At 40.7% G+C, this 16,805-nt stretch overlaps 1 protein-coding gene across 1 annotated transcript in view; it reads left to right on the top strand.

Annotated features, from left to right (window-relative positions):
* The first annotated feature begins 487 nt into the window (after positions 1-487).
* Positions 488-16,805, top strand: part of SLIT2 (slit guidance ligand 2) — a 264,159-nt gene continuing 247,841 nt past the window's right edge. The window contains 3 exon segments of the mRNA XM_042468592.1: positions 488-1,316; positions 5,060-5,131; positions 6,273-6,344. Of these exon segments, the coding sequence (XP_042324526.1) occupies positions 1,141-1,316; positions 5,060-5,131; positions 6,273-6,344 (320 nt within the window). The 5' untranslated portion in view covers positions 488-1,140.

Genomic DNA, 16,805 nt, shown 5'->3' with positions numbered 1-16,805 from the left:
TGCTGTGGCTCCACTCTGGGCCCCACAAGAAACTCCCCGAATTCCATAGCCTTGAGCCAGAAAAGAGTTAAAGCGGTACCAAACCGGATTATTTCTCCAGTGTGGATGCAGCCCTAGAGTTAAGCCTGGGAATTGTAATTCATTGCGGCACCAGACAGAGAGGCGGCTTCCAGGCTCGCAAGCGGCCTCGAACCGGGTTATTTCCGCAGTGCGTTTCTCCTCAGAGGATGCGCCTCAGGTGTGCTCTCCTCCTGAGGGAGCTCTGACTCCGGACGAAACATCTTCCCAATGGGGTCCAAACCAGCCCCTTCCTCCCCAAAAGGGACCCTCATTTCCCGCCTCTTTCCTCCCTCAGGTGTCCCTTTCCCCCCCCCGTCTCCCCCCCAAAAGCCTTTCCCGCCCATTGCCTCAAAAGGAGGCACCTAGTATTTATTCTTGGGGCCATTGGTCCTCCTGTCTGTCTCTTTCTTTCCCCCCTTTTCCTTTCTGGAGAGAAGGAGGACCCCCTTTTCTCTCCTTTTCCTCACCAACTTGCCTCTGTGGGAGTTTATATCAATAAAGGGAGGGGAGGAAAGAAGACCTAGCCTTGTGTGTGTGTGTGTGTCTGTGTGTAGTATATGTGTGTGTAGTGTGTGTGTGTGTGTGGTTTCCCTCCTCTTCCTCCTCCTCCTCCTGGGCTGCCATTTAACCTCCACCACCGGCGTCTCTCCTTTTCCTTTTCTCTCTCTCTCTCTCTTTCTGGAGCCATGGAGCCAAGGCTCCGGCCATAGGCGGCCGCAATGCAGTTCCGCGCGGGCGGCAGAAGAAGAAGAAGAAGCAGAGGAGGAGGAGGAGGAGGAGAGCGAGGGAAGCGGCTCAAGGCGGAGGAGGAGGAGAAGAAGGAGAAGCAGCAGCAGCTATTGGCGGCGGCGGGGCTCTTCCTCGCCTGGAAGGGACTGGATTCTAGGATGCGGTGCTGAATCGGAGGAGGAGAAGAAGAGGAGGACCGGGCTTTTGGTGGCATCCTCTTCTGGACTTGGGGAGCTTTTCGAGACGGGAGGAGGAGGAGGAGGAGGGGGGTGTGGGTCTGTGGTTTGGGTTGCTCTCTCCTCTTGAGGCTCCGGACCCCAAGCGTTGGAGGAAGGGAGGAGGAGGAGGAGGATGAAGGCGTCGCGGTTGGCGCCCCTGCTTTGGCTCTGCCTGGCTCTGCTGCTCCTCCGGGAAGGACAGCCTCAGCCTTGCCCGGCTCAGTGCTCCTGCTCCGGGAGCACCGTCGACTGTCACGGGCTGGCCCTCCGCAGCGTCCCCAGGAACATCCCCCGCAACGCCGAGAGGCTGTAAGTCCCCAGCCCCCTTCTTGGACCCTTTCTCTCCTCCAGGTGTCTTGCTTTCCGAAAAGGGTGCGTCCACACTGGAGAGAGAACCCGCTTTGGCCCCGCTTTAACTCTTTCTTTGGGCTCTTGGCTATGGAATCCTGGGAGTTGGAGTATGTTGTGGGGTCCACAACAAACTCCAACTCCCAGAATTCCATAGTAAAGAGCCGGACAAATTGTTGAAAGCGGTCCCAAACCGGGTTAAAACTCCATGAAGAGCGCCTTTGGAAGGAACACTGGAAGTTTCAGAGCATCATTTGCCTTGTTTGGAAAGACCCGGCTGTTCGAAAAAGGCCCTTCGTATCCACGGGTTCCTCTTCTTCCACGGAGTCAACCATCTATGGCTTGGAAATAGTCTGTGTATAGTGTGTGTGTGTGTGTGTGTGTGTGTGTGTGTATTATACAAGTGTATGTATACATATATATATATACAATCTATATATGTATGTATACACATACACACACACACAAAAGCAAGGTTTGGAATATATATGTGTGTGTGTGTGCGTGTGTGTGTGTGTGTGTATATATATATATATATATATACACACACACACACATGTACATATATCTATATCTATTTATAAATATCTATACACACACACACACATGTGTGTCTATGTATATATATAATACACACACACACACACATATTCCAAACCTTGCTTTTGCCATTTTCTATAAGGGACACCATTTCAAGCTCCAGGAAAAGAGGTTCCACCTCAACATTAGGAGGACCTTCCTGACAGTAAGGGCTGTTTGACAGTGGAACACACTTCCTTGGAGTCTCCTTCCTTGGAGGTCTTTAAACAGAGGCTGGATGGGGGTGCTTTGATTGAGAGTTCCTGCATGGCAGAATGGGGTTGGTCTGGATGGCCCTTGGAGGTCTCTTCCAACTCTAGGATTCTATGATTTTATGACTTCACTGCACCACTGACTCCTGATCTGTAGATGTTGGTATCCACAGGGGGCCCCCGGAACCAAACCCCAGTAAATACCAAGGGCCCACTGTGTGTATACACACACACACACACACACACACACACACACTCTCTATTAGTAAGTAGTAATTCAACAATTTAATTTAATGTAGGTCTTTCTGGGCCTCACCCTTCCCAATGAGTTTTGTTTCCCTGTGGCCTATGTAATCCTTGCCCCAAACAGAGCTGCAGAGGGGAAGACACTCTTTCTAGGACAGCCCCTAGTTTCCCTGAAAGTGTAGCACTCTTTCCGGATGCCCCTGTTCACCTCCACTGCCTTCTGCAAGAACAAAATACCTGGAGCAACATTGGAGAAGGTCACAGCCACACAGAACCCAAGGAGCCATTCTGGTTTGGGAATTCTCCAGCTTCTTGGACCAGCCGCAACTCAGCAGCAGTTGCTTGCCTTTAAAATTACTGGTTTCAGAGACCCAACTTAATTTCTCACCTCTCCTCCACCCCACAATACATTTTTTCCTGCATTTCTCATTATGGGTTCCAGGGGTAATGTTAGGCGACATGAAAGAACCAAGCCATTAGTTCCACGGCTTTGCTCTTCGCCCTGCTCAGCCCCCCAGCAATAGGCAGACTGTGCTACTCCTTTTGGTCATTTGGGTCACAAAGAGTCCATGGGGAAGATGGCCTTTTCCCTGCTTTCTTGTCTGTTTATCTTCTCCGCCTCTCCATCCCCACCAAAAAAAACCCCTCTGTTTTGGTGTATTAGTTTGTTAGCTTCGGCAAAAGAGTCTGCTAAATTGGGAAGAACAATTGGTTAATAGCTGATGGTGAAATTGCACTAGTCCTAAGTGGACTGTCAACCAAGCCAATTTCACTTTTACATGTACATGTTTCTCACACTCTTTTTCATATATATATATATATATATATATAGAGAGAGAGAGAGAGAGAGAGAGAGAGTGGCACATACATGGTTACAATCTGCAGTAATCTTCAAAGGATGCCCTTGGATATTCCAGATGGAAGATTTCCCCACAGCAGGAAGATAACAAAACTGCTTTATTTTGCATTGAAAGTGGGATTTTCAGTGCTTTCCTAAACACTGTAGTTTGTGTTGTATGTGCAGATTATTTGGAGTTGTGAGTAGGCTGAGGCTGTCATCTTCCTCGAAGAGACTCCTCTGCAAATCACCAACGTTTCTTTTTGTAATGTAAAGTCGAAGGCTTTCTTTTTCTTTTTAGCTGTGCCTCTCAAAACAAAACAAAAAAGTTTGCCCATCGCTCCTACAGCTTGAAGTTTATTATACCAAATCAAGTTAGTATATTAGTATCTTCCACAATGATTATAAATTAGATTAATTCACATACCTGTTGGGCGTTAAAATCTTTTCACAGCTGATCACAGACGCAAGAGTTTCTCAGAACACAGACCCATTTGTTTTTATCTTTTTATTTAAGTAATCTTGGGAGGGGGGAAATCTTGAAGGAATCACATACTCTTTAAAAATCATTAAACTAGTCTTTACTAAGAGAAATATATATATATATATATATATATATATATATATATCAGTGACTCACTTGTCGAAAGGAGGGGAAAAAATCTGTGTAGATCACTTATTTTTCATGCCACTTTTCTTCATTGAAATGTACTAATTCTCACCATATTCTTCTCAGTCAGTCAGTCAGTCAACCTTTATTAGGCATATATTCTTCTCAAACAATATACAAAGCCTTCACATTAGTTTCCATAGAAGGATGACTCCCATGATGTTCCCAAGTGTAATCAATTTTTTAAGATATAAGGTGTTCATATAATATTTATTGCAGATAATATATTAATTTTTCAGTTCTGTAATAGAAACCAAAATAGGGTGAATAGAACTTCTGATATGAAATGACTTTTCCATTGCCTAGTAATATGGTTCAGAAAGTGTAGGATATTTACTGCGGTGTTTATTTTAATCTTGCCCTGTATTTCCTTGAAAGAGTGCAAGACACAGATTGTGTTGTTTTTCAAGCCTCAATGTTTACGTGAGGAAGCTTAGTTGTTTTAAGCATCCCCCCCCCCCTTTCCTTTTAAAGAAGAAATGCTCCATAATGGCTGATGCCTTTGACAAAAATCCTAGGCTCTGGGAAAGCTGTCAAAGCTGTTTACTGCCCACTTCTTCCTTGCTCCCCCATTTACTTGATCCCTGGCCCTGGCCCATGATAGGACTCCTGTCAGCTTTCCTCCTGTGGACTCTGTAAAGAGGGGAAAAACTCACTGTCCTCATGGTTTGCTGTAGCCAAGGTCCATGGGTCCATGACTCAAGAAGTGGGCCAAGGAATCGTCTCCTATTCTCTGCAGGTTCAGTAACTGACCTCACAAACATAATATCATTAAGTAAACATGCCTTGGTTTCTTGTCTGTTACGTTCATTCATCCGTAACAGCAGCAAACCTTGTCTCGACATACTGTTCCTATCATGCAAAAAGTCAATTTTGGGAACATAACGTCTTGGGGGCACTCTCTCTTCCATTGCTTTTCAGTAAATTAGATTTTAAGCGAGAGCAAATAAAAAAAACTCTGTAGTGTGATTTATACTGAGAGACCCAAAAGTTTAAAAAGAAACTTTAAAGGCTTTCCACCAAAGCTAGGCTTACGTCTTCTCCTTCGCCTTTAAAAAATAATATATTATTATATTATTTTAAAAATGTTTGTTTCGAATAAAGACTGGAGCCAGTAGTTATGAAATGTCTAATTTTATTGCTGACATGTTCTTCTTAGGGATCTTAATGGAAATAATATCACAAGGATCACCAAGACTGATTTTGCTGGCCTACGGCACCTTCGAGTTCTGTAAGTTGTTCTTGGTGTTTTTTTGTTATACCTTTTAAAATTGTATGCTACAGACATACAGTCCTGCACAGAATAACGTCTTTAATGAACAAGACTAATTCTTTACTTAACCCCTAAAACAGCAACATCTAAACTTACATCTTATGAGAAAAAGCAGTTGGGGGTTGACCTAAAAGTTTGGACGAATGCCACATTAGCAATTCTGTATTGTAGCCACTTGTGACTTTATGTTTTTCCTTAAATCTATAGTAAAATATCTGTGTCTTGCTAAAACGTTTTAGCAAGCTGTGTGTTTCCCAACTTTTTAAAGACATTAACTGAAAAAATTTACTTAATGCATTGACAATTTAGAATTGCCAGACTTTGAAAAATGAAAGTAAGTTTGGCATGCAAGAAAATCTAGGAAAGAGAAGCAACGGATCTAATTTGATTTTAGATTACATTCTAATAACATTGATTTAAACTCTAAGATAGCTCTAATAGGCATAAAACTTGGGGTTTGTTTGGTTTTTTAAATTAAAGGTCTGTATCTCATTCACTTGTAAGTGTTATATTTTGACTTGTGAAATGCCTAAGAAAACCAAATCACTATTAAAGGAAACCTTGTAAATGAGGGACTAATTGGAATAAACAGTATTAGTTTTGATCCCTCCTTCTAAAGGTGAAATGTTACAAACTTTTCTTCTTCTGGAGTACTTTTGATGGAGAATGTTTCAGTTGCTACAATGTTGATTGAAATGTGCTTTCACCAATTAGATAAGAAACATGCTTCTGTATGGTGTCATGCATTTTGTTCATTCTGCTATTAAACAGTAGCTTTAACAGTAGCACTGCCTTTTTGCCTCAAGTAAGGCATATATTTCTCTCACCTTTGACCCTTCAAAGTTAGCTAGCAGGTTTAAGGTCTCACTTCAAGACTGGAAAGTGTAGTTTTTTCTCCCCCTCAAACATATGTCATAGTGCAGTGTAAGGTGACAGGTCTTAAACACATTAAATTGGATGGGAATGCAAACACAGTGAGAATTGCAGAGTTAATAAAAGGGAAGTGACTGCAGGTTTCCCATTGCTGAAGTGCAGTAATAATAGGTGTTAATCATTGTTTGATTGCTGCCTGTTTTAAAACACTTCTTCTACATTGCAGTCAACTTATGGAAAACAAGATCAGTACAATTGAAAGAGGAGCATTCCAGGACCTGAAAGAGTTGGAGAGACTGTAAGTATGTTTTTTGTGCTGTTTTGATGTCCACAATCTATGGCTATGTCTTTTAGAATGTATTTTTTCTAATTTCTAGTTAAAGCATTCTTTAATAAAACTAATAAAAAGGGGCAAAGCAATAAAAATATGTTTTGCAACCCCCCTAAATACAATTAAATAGGTTACTATAACCCCCCCCCCCTTTTTTTCTAGTGTGTTAAACCACAGAGATTTGTTCATCCAGAAATTAATTGGTAGGTATCAGAGGAAGGCAATGGCAGTCCCTTTCTGATACAATCTTGCCAAGAAAGCCCCATGATAAGTTCACCTTAGGGTCACCATAAGTCAGAAAGTACTTGAAGGCACACACAACAGCAACAAATGTGACATAGGTAGAAAGGAAAACCCACTTCTTGGAAGAAAGAAAATGTACTTGCGATCTAATGCAGAGAGTTTTGGGTACATTGTAATTGCCACAATAACTATGTGAAAATTAATTTCCTGGAGCAGTTTTCTAGGTTATGGCTACAAAATTAGCACAACCTAACAGCAACTTGTGTGGAAAATGTACAACTTGTTCCTTTTTGCTAACACTCAACGTGTAAAGTGAGCTTTTGATGTTTGTGGCAGGTAAGGATTTAGTAAAGGCAGATTATGCGACATGGGAAAAAGAGAAGTAAATTAGTTGCAAAGTGCTATCAACTTGTCACATGCAGGGAATTACCAAGTATTTGAACAGATGTTACAGTGTAAAGAGGAAAACATAGAAGCCTGAAATAGTCAGTTGAAATATATACTGCAACTCTGCAACAAAATATTCAGACTTTAATATCTCTTTAGTGGAAAGGAACAGAAGGCATGACTTGTTTCTCACTTGTTGCATGCTGTCTATATGTCTTATCTGAAAAAAATCACTTCTGCTGTGGGGATATTGGATTTTGGTTGAACTTACATTGCAGTATTTAGAGTTGACAACAGTGTTTCTATGTACACATGGCTTTATTAATATTGAAAACAAAACAAAACCCCTTAGTCAGCTATTTGTTGTACAATCTTACAAAAGATTGTCCCTCTAGACACACTTTCTTTTCAGACATACTCTCTTCTCAATTCCATTTTCATAAGACTTTTTAAAAAGTTCTTCGGTTACTATGGCTGTTACAGACTGCCAAAATAAAGCTGCTTCAGGTCTCTTTGGAGGTATGCTATTTAAACGATGCATGGGTCCTAAGAGTCTGGAGTTCGCACCAAAGCCACATTCCATTCCTAAGCACTGGAGTGCAGCTTTGGTGCAGCTTCCAGATTCTTAGGATGCATGCATCATTTAAACAGCATACCTCCAAAGAGACCCGAAGCAGCTTTATTTTGACAGTCTGTATGGGGCCTAAGTTTCTCAAATGGAAGCATCAGAAACAGCAGCAGTACCTTGATTCCTTCCATTCTCCATAGAGCAAGGACTTTCCAAGGAGCATAACTGAAGTGTCAAAGTGTGGTGGTTAACACTTTGAGTGGGGTTTAAGATCTTGAAGAGCAGAGCAACTTTCTATGTAAAATGTACAGTAAGGGAAAGATACTTGTGCCTTTACCACATACCTTTATATATTTTCTAGAATAGTGGTAGACAAATACTGTGTAAATATAGTAGAAATATCTTTTTAAACATGATTTCTCCCTCTCACACACATCCCCAATGAATTACACAAATATGCTGTCTTTTTTCATACTCGAGGATTCCTTAGAGGCCAATTTGGTTGGGTCATGTTCTGTACTGATGTTGTGGTTTGCAAAGGTTTGTATGGATACTATTCAATTAGGAAACTGGAAAAGGAACTTGGACCAGTGAAGTGCTTTGAAGGTTTGATTTTGATTATATGTTTCGAATTGGCTTTAAGTGATGAAATTTGGCGAAGGGGCTGTTCTGAGCTGAAGTTCTGATATATTAGCTAAATCCTTAAGAGAGTTTTCTGTGATGATAACTGCATAGTATAAGGCTGTATGTACTCTTAATAGTAATAGTAATAAAATTTATTCGCTCATTGACCAGTATATGTACTCTAAAAATCTTGGTTTCCGGAATCACTTTTCCAGAAAAGTATTTCTGAGTTGTTTATAACAAGGATCCAATGAACATTTAAGAACTGGGATTGTGTACGTAGATTGATGTAAGCTAGTTGTTGAATATTTGGTAGGATTGCAATTTATCAAGTATCCTGGTGCTGATGTCACCAGAAATCTTTTTCTAGTACTACTGGGGTTTGTAGACTAAACCTGCAATACTTCTGTGAAACTGGATTATGTCACTGTAAATTTTTTGAATGGAGGTTTCTCAGAACAGTGTGAAACTATTTGTTGATATGAAACAAAGTATCCTTCTGTCCCTCTAGTGTGTAAACTTTAGATGTGTGATTACAAATTGTTAGAGGAGTGAAGAGGTTGGACTGCTGATCTTCCTTGCCTGCTCTTTCCACTCAGTATGTTCTGTTAGATCAGTTTCAGGAGAATCCAGCTAGGAAAGAAGCAGCAGGGGTAGACAGCTCAGTCTAACCCTGACTCTGTACCTCTTTTGCATTTTGAGATTTCAACAGTCTGCCTTTCCATGTGACTGAAGCAGGAGGTTGTTTAAGGCACAGGTCTGCTGCAGCTGTGTGTAATCTCACCCTTAAAAACTGGCTAGTATTTTTGGTTAATTACTCAAAACAAAAGTTATTCTTTCTATGTTTATTGAAAAGCGGTACGTCTGTCCTTAAAGGCAGTAATTTTGTGGCTAGCATCTGTGAAAATTGTGTACTTTTCATGCTGTTTTATGTGTAATTTTGATTTTGCGGTGACAAACAAACCTCAAATCCCTGTGATGACATATCTTGGAACTTGTTCAGAATCCGTTCAGTAACTCTTCTAAGCTCCTCAAGTTGTTTTGTTTTTGTCCATCTCACGGTGGAAGTGTCTTGGATCAGATCGGATATTTGAAAGTGAAAGAAGTAATGGAAGCAAATATAGTGAGAACTTCTTGAAAACATTCTTGCTGTTGGCTGAGAACAAATGCCAGACATTTCTTTTGTTGACAATTGGTACATTCCTTTGACAGAGGCTCACAGAAGTTTTTTCAAGTTCATCTCCCAGCAGTTATGAAATACAAAAGTATTTCCTAGGGATTTCACTGATTTTTCAAATATTTTCATTGTGTACATGGTATAGTGAGAACTTTGTTAACATCTATAATATTGGATATCAAACACTCAGATTTTTTCCCAATCAAACAAAACTACTGTAGCAGTCTTTTTAATGTATTAAATGGTTACATAATGAATGCAAAGTGCCTAAAGCCACTGGATAGGAAGTATTGTGTGATTTATATATATATATTATATTACTTTAGTTCATAGGCTTGCTACTTATCCAATGTACATCATTAGTATTTAGATCTTTTGTGAAATTTTATTTGGCAGAATGATCCTGTGGTTCTGATATGGCTGTGATCATAGTCCTAATTCTGTATATAGCCCTAATATAGTCCTAATTCTATGCTTCCCAAAGCAAAGGCAGAAACTAAGAACAGCATTATGAACAAAAACTCATGGCTGTGCTTACTTGGCATCTCTGTTACTCCTCACTAGTCATGTTGCTTGGTGATGACTGCATGTTCCCTAAGATCAGAAAGCACCAGTCAGTGCGGTAGGAATCTTATGAGGCATTGGAACCCATTTCACACACCTTCCCACACATGATACATAAATGTACTGTCAGTTTTAGCCCATACTGTCTCATCTAGCCCAGGGAAAGCAGAATAATTCATAGACTCCTCTCAGGAATGAATTCATATTGCCTGGCAGTCAAATCACCAGAAAATGACCTTTTCAATATGGAAGGAGCCAGAGCTGGAGTGGGAACAGTGTTTGGATCATCCTTTTATCATAACAGCCCTGTATCTCCATGAATTCCATGAAGATCTACATTTCTAGAAGATGAGAAACTTGAAATACTCAATGTACCTATATCTTGGATCAAACGTTGATCAGAATGGAGATTGCAGTCAAGAAATCAGAAAATGAAAAGGAGTGGGAAGGAAAGCTATAATAATAATAATAATAATAATAATAATAATAGTAAGTTTTATTTATATTGTCCCACCGCTCCCAATGGATCGAGGCGGGATTACAACAGAATTATACAAACACAATGATACTAATAACAGTTACTTAAAATCACAATATAAAACATATCTCATCTAAAAACAATTGGTACACTATAAAAATTTATCACAGCCTGAGGTAGACTCCTAATCAGGAGGTAGCGAACTTGTTGAATCTATAAAAGATCAGGAGGGTATGCTTGCCGGAAGAGGTAAGCTCTTCTGGAAGGTTGTTCCAAATCATTGGGGCCCTAGCCAAGAATGCTCTCTGGTGAGTAGATGTTAATCTCACCTTGGGGTGTTCAAGTAGGTTCTTCCCAGATGTTCTGAGAGCGCGGGACAGATTATGTCGGATGGAACTATGATGGAACTAGACAAGATCCTAAAGAGCTAAGATACAACACTGAACACTAAAGTTACGGAAGTCCAAGTCCTTATATTCCCCATCACTATATATGGATATGAAAGCTGGACAGTGAAGAAAGTTGAAAGGAAATAAAATCAACTCTTTTGAGATGTGGTGCTGGAGAAGAGTGGTAAGGATACCATGGATGGCCAAAAAGAAAAAAACAAATGAGTACTAGAACATATCAAGAACATATCCCTAGAAACAGGGTGACTAACTTGAGGCTATAGTATTTCAGAAGACATGACTAACTAGAAAAGACAATAATGGTAGGAAAGGTGGAAGGCAGTAGAAAGAGAGGAAGACCACATACCAGATAATTGGACTCAATCACAGATGCCACAGTCCTGAACCTGTAGGACCTAAGCAGAATGGCTGAGAATAAGGGGTCCTGGAGAAGTCTCATCCACAGAGTCATCATGAGGTGAAGTCAACCTGAAAAGAGTTAACAATGTCTCCATAACTAAGGGACATAGAAGACATGTATGCATGTCTGACAGGTTCCTACCCAGCCTTCACCTGGCCTTTTTCTCCATCCCATCATCATCAGAAGCATGGTTGGTGGGGATGTGAGAGAGGGCCTTCTCAATGGCTCCCCCTAGACTCTGGAATGCCTTGCCCAGGGAGATCAGAATTGCTTCCCCCTTGTTGGCCTTCTGCTGGCAAGTTAAAACCTCCTTATGCAGGATGGCTTTTTAAAACAATTTTCTTAAAGGTCTAGGGTGCTGTATCATTTTAAGTATTTTAAAATGTTATCTTTTTAACCGTATTTTTATTCTTTTAATAAGTAATCTATCTTAATATTCTAACAATTTAATTCTCTTTTAATGTATCACTTTTCTATGTTTTTAATTGTATTGCTTTTAAATGTGGTGAAGCCACTCTGAGTTCCAGTTCTGGGAAAAGAGCAGAATACAAACAACAACAACAACAACAACAACAACAACAACAGCTCACCTCTATAACCTTGGATTCTGCACAGGCATTACACCACGCACACAACAGTGTGGAAAAGCCCTTTTTGAAAAAGAGACAGGGTGACATGAGCAAGGCAAGTTACAGTAGTAAGTTCACAGAATGTAGTTGTCTGATAGCTTAGTGCTAAAGCACTGACAAATGAAATATGAAAGTAAGATTCAGTCCCTACCAGGAAATTGAAGTCTGGTCTTCACAGGCCAACAGGCAGTTTCTGAGTATCCTGCCAGTGAAGATCATTTAGGCTAAAGAAATGAGTAGACCAGGCTCCCTGCTTCAGAGAACAGCAGATTTACAATATGAAGTTGAAGGCTTTCATGGCCGGTATCCATAGTTTTTTTGTGGGTTTTTCAGGCTAAGTGGCCATGTTCTAGAAGAGTTTATTCCTGATGTTTCGCCAGCATCTGTGGCTGGCATTTTCAGAGAATGATGCCAGCCTGGGTAGCTCTTGGGACAACGTAGAAGTGGAGGAAAGTGGAGAGTGTTTAGAAGGATGGATTCCATCTCTCTGGATGCTTCCTATGTCTGTTTATGAGAGATACTTTGCACTTGTTGCCTCAGTTGAAAAACTAACATGGATAACATCTTCTAAACATAGCTTCATAGCCTGAAAAAACCACAAAAAGCGATAATATGGATAAGTTATGAGTATTTTTCTGGGGCTTCCATAGTACACATAGTGATGCTATTTGGTTGGGTGCATGCTAGAATCTTGTTGTGCATTACTGACTGGGGCATTCCAGGAGCAATATGTTAACCTATGCCACTTTATTGGCATAAAATCAAATGGGCAGGAGTGGCCTCAAATGTGCCATTGCATTCTGAGTCTTACTCTTATCTGTCAGGGGCATACTCTAGTTCTGCTTGACTGTCTCATTTGACAATGGCAGAATTCTGATGTAAGAGCTATTCCGGTACATTGTTGGAAACCTGTTATTATGCCACAACTGATTCACTGTATTGACACATAGCAATACTTCAGGGAGCAAAGTAGAAATCATACCTACATAAGATCCATGCTTAGCATTCCATTTGCAGTGGATGAGAGTGGTGTGTGTAACCAGATGTGTGTTTAAAAGCTCATAAGCCTGACATGAGAACAATAGTACCTTTCTACTTGTTTTCATAGCAACTTTTGTCTTCACAATGCAATCCTGATACTCATTGTCCTCCATGAATTTGTGTTATCTCCTTTTAAAGCTGTCAACATTGATGAAAGCAATTCCATGCTATGTGAAGAAATACTTCCTTTTATCTGTCCTGAATCTTCCACCACTCATATTTAGTGGGCATCTTTAGATTCTAATATTCTGAAAAGAAGAAAATGTTTGGCCTTCTCTCCTTCCTCACTGTGCATAAAATTCTATTTCATTGTCATGTAGAAGTTGTGTCAAATAGCTTGCTAATAATCCGGTGCTGTAAAAAGACAATCATGTTTTTATACAAATCTGAGACCATAATCAGAATACTATGTACAGTTCTAGTCAGTGTATTTCAAAAAGTACACTTCATAGTTGGAAAAGATTAAGAGGGCAACTAAAAGGATCAGGGAGGTACAGCAGCTCCACTATGGGGTAGGTTTTCACTTGGAGACATGTGTGGAGGGGCTATTTTTGTTTGTGTTAATTTCCTAAGCTAAAAATAACACAAACAAAAATAAACCCTCCACCAAGTGAAAACTTGCCCCATAATGGAGTTGCCTTACCTCCCAGATCATTTTAGTTGAAATAATCCACTTTAACTGTCCTGGCTTACTGCTAGGGAATCCTGGGAATTGTAGTTTATTGTGTGGTACCAGAGCTGCCTGACAAAAGTCTCACAAAACTAAAGCTCCCAGAATGCACCCAACCTCCAAACCGTGCAGAAGCTGTGCTGGGGCCACCTAAGGCGGCCCAAACCCAGCCACAAAAGGAGTGGGAGAAAACTCTCCTTGTGTCGGCCAGATTGAAAAATGCAGTGGCATCCTGAATTGGGGCAGGGTGCACGTGCTTGCCACAGTCCTGGCGCAAATTGTGCTGGAGTGGCAATGGCCTGCTTCATTGGGCATGTCTACTTGAGGCCATAGATGCTGCTGTATTTTTGGGAAACCACTTAAGCCTACATGTGATTTATGCTAATTTTCAGGGTTGATTTTCAAATAATTTTTGTATATGAAACCACCTCATTTTCTTTTATGGTCAACCTGTTTCAAAAAAATGCCTGGAAAAGTCTGATCTGGACCTGATTTTAATGTCATTGGTCATGGTATCCCTTTGGACCTGTTGCCTGCATTGGGAATTGTAAATATATTCCAGTGGTTTGGTTGTGACCTAAGTCACCAATTGTAGAGAAGACAGCTGGGAAGCTTGGGCTCTGTGGCACATATTCTACAGGGTTCTGCCAGGCTCTATTTTGTCTTCTCTGTTTAATAACTATGTAAGACTATACATGACTGGGAGTTTGGACTAACATGTCAGGAATTTGGATTAACATGTCACTATTGTGCCAAAGATATCTAGTGGTCCAGCTCTTTTGTCATAAGAGTCTGTAGAAATGCTAAATTGCTTCCTGTAATAAATTGAATGTACTGAAGCTCAAATATGGGGAGATGGAGGCGCTACTCTTAGTATAAATTTATTAGATCAGTTTGCTTTGAGTGGAAATATTATGTGTGCTGAACTCCTTTTGAACAACACAGACTTACTTAATCCTGTCCTTTATCCTTGGCTGAGATAGCCTTGCTACAATTGTCCATGTATGATAATACTCAGATGTAAACTGATCTTAACATCTTGGAATCTTCATTTGGTCCATAGTACCAAATCAGTGATTTGATGTAATTGTTTCTGAAATGGACTTAGGTGAAGTTATTTAAGAAAGCCTTTACAGCTTTCAAATTTGTTTCTACATACATGCAATTCAAGGTAGTAGTTTTAACTATGATTCCCTACATGGTTCAGAACTGGGGTTTTTGAAGAGCCACATATGCTTTTAAAAGGGAACCTCACCTTTTAAAGGACATTCTCCCCAAGGGGGGGGGGCAGTTAAAAAAACCTAGGACGTCTGGTAAGTTCTTGCTTTGAAAAAGTCCACTACTGGCTTGTAAAAGATGAGAGTGAGATGAAAATGCCAGAAGATATGGTTAAATGGTCATGGAGAAGTACCATTTACCAAATTTTCAGGGTGACTATAAGGGGGCAATGGGGGCCCTGGTACAACCGTCGTAGCTCCCCACCCTATACTATGCGATGGTGCAGATATTAGATTTGATTGGAGATCTGACTGCAATTCATTTTTATTCTTTATTCTTATACTGATAAGATTCCAATGGACCCTCTTTTTAACTCTTCAAAGGACTATATTGAAAATACCATTCTGGAGTCAGTAGTTAATCTGACAACAACAAATATTTCTATAAATTCATTTTTTGGGAAAGGATATTGTTCCTCCACTGTGAGTGATTCTTTAAGACCTGGAATATGACAAAAGCGTGTGTATGTGTATGTGTGTGTGTGTGTGTGTGTGTATGGATTACCTGGACCATTCCGATCTGGGTTCAGGCCTGGTTATAGGACAGAAAAAGCTTTGGTCAGTGATATGCTCTGGGATTTAGACTGTGAGAGTGAGTCCTTATTGGTCCTCTTGGATCTTTCAGCGGCAATTGATACCATTGACAATGGGTCAATTGTATCTGGGTCATTAAGCTGATATGGGATTTTGTGGCATTGCTTTGTAATGGTTTTGGTCTTTCTTTCTTGACTGAAAATTCCCAGAGGGTGGTGCTGGGGTTTTGCTATTAGCCTGTGAAATTCTACAGGGTTAATACTGTCCCCTAAGCTTTTCAACAGCTACATGGATCCACTGGGAGAGGTCATCCGGAGGTTTGGTTTTGGGCATCATGACTATTCTGATGACACCCAACTCTCTCTAGCTTTTACAAGTGATTCCAAGGAGGCTGTGGTAGCACGGGATCTTTTTCTGCATTCAGTAAAGGACTGAATGTGAACCGATTGTGGCTTAATCCAGACAAGTTGGGAGTGTTGATGGTCAGCAGGAAACCTATTTTGGGAAAATCAGGTTTGTCCCTTGGGGGTGGTTTTGGACCCAGTTCTTCTCCTGGAAAGCCAGGTTGGTGTGGTAGCCAGGAGTGTGTTTGCCCAGGTTTAGCTGGTGCATCAGCTGCACCCTTTCTTGTAGAAGGCAGGTCTGGTTACATTGGCTCATGCCTCTCAATTAGACTACAATAATGCCATCTATGTGAGGATGTTCTTGAAAAGTGTTCAGAAGCTGCAGCTACTATAAAATGCAACAAGTGTTCAGAAGCTATAAAATACATTTTAGAGATGATGTAACACCAGTCCTGCAAAAACTGCACTAGCTTCCAATTTGCTTCTATGCTCAATTCAGTGTGCTGAACTTGACCTACAAAATGCTAAATTTAAGATATCTGAAAGACTGCCTCCTCCCATATCTGCCTGCCAGAGATTTCAGATCTTCAGTGGAGGCCCTGTTGTGTGTCCCAACACCCTGTGAAGTTGAATGGGTATGCATAACAGGGCTTTCTGTGTGGCAGCACCTCAACTGTGGAACTCTCTGCCCAAGAAAGTTCGGCTGGCCCCATCTCTTTTAAGCTTCCAGTGGGAAACCAAAACAGTGCTGTTCTGCATGATATTCAGTGTCTGAAATTGCTGTTTTAACTGTTTCAAAACTGGATGATGCTAGGATTGCTATTAGACTGCTTTTCAGTTTTAGAAGAGTATTTTAATATACTTTTAAAATATTTTATCTTGGGAGATTATCACATTGTATTTAAAGCAACTTATCCCAATGAGTGTTATCGCACACGGCTGAGGCTGGGTATGCAGCCCAGATGCCAGCTGCGTCTATCCAGCGGCTTTTCAAAAATGGGAGCTTGCCATTTTTGAAAGGCTGATGGATGAGCGCGGCTGGGATCTGGGCTGCATACAGGTTGCACTTGCTTGGCCGTGGC

This window comes from Sceloporus undulatus, chromosome 5, assembly GCF_019175285.1.
Source record: "Sceloporus undulatus isolate JIND9_A2432 ecotype Alabama chromosome 5, SceUnd_v1.1, whole genome shotgun sequence".
Taxonomy (NCBI): Eukaryota; Metazoa; Chordata; class Lepidosauria; order Squamata; family Phrynosomatidae; genus Sceloporus; species Sceloporus undulatus.
This window is presented reverse-complemented; position numbering and strand designations above follow the sequence as displayed.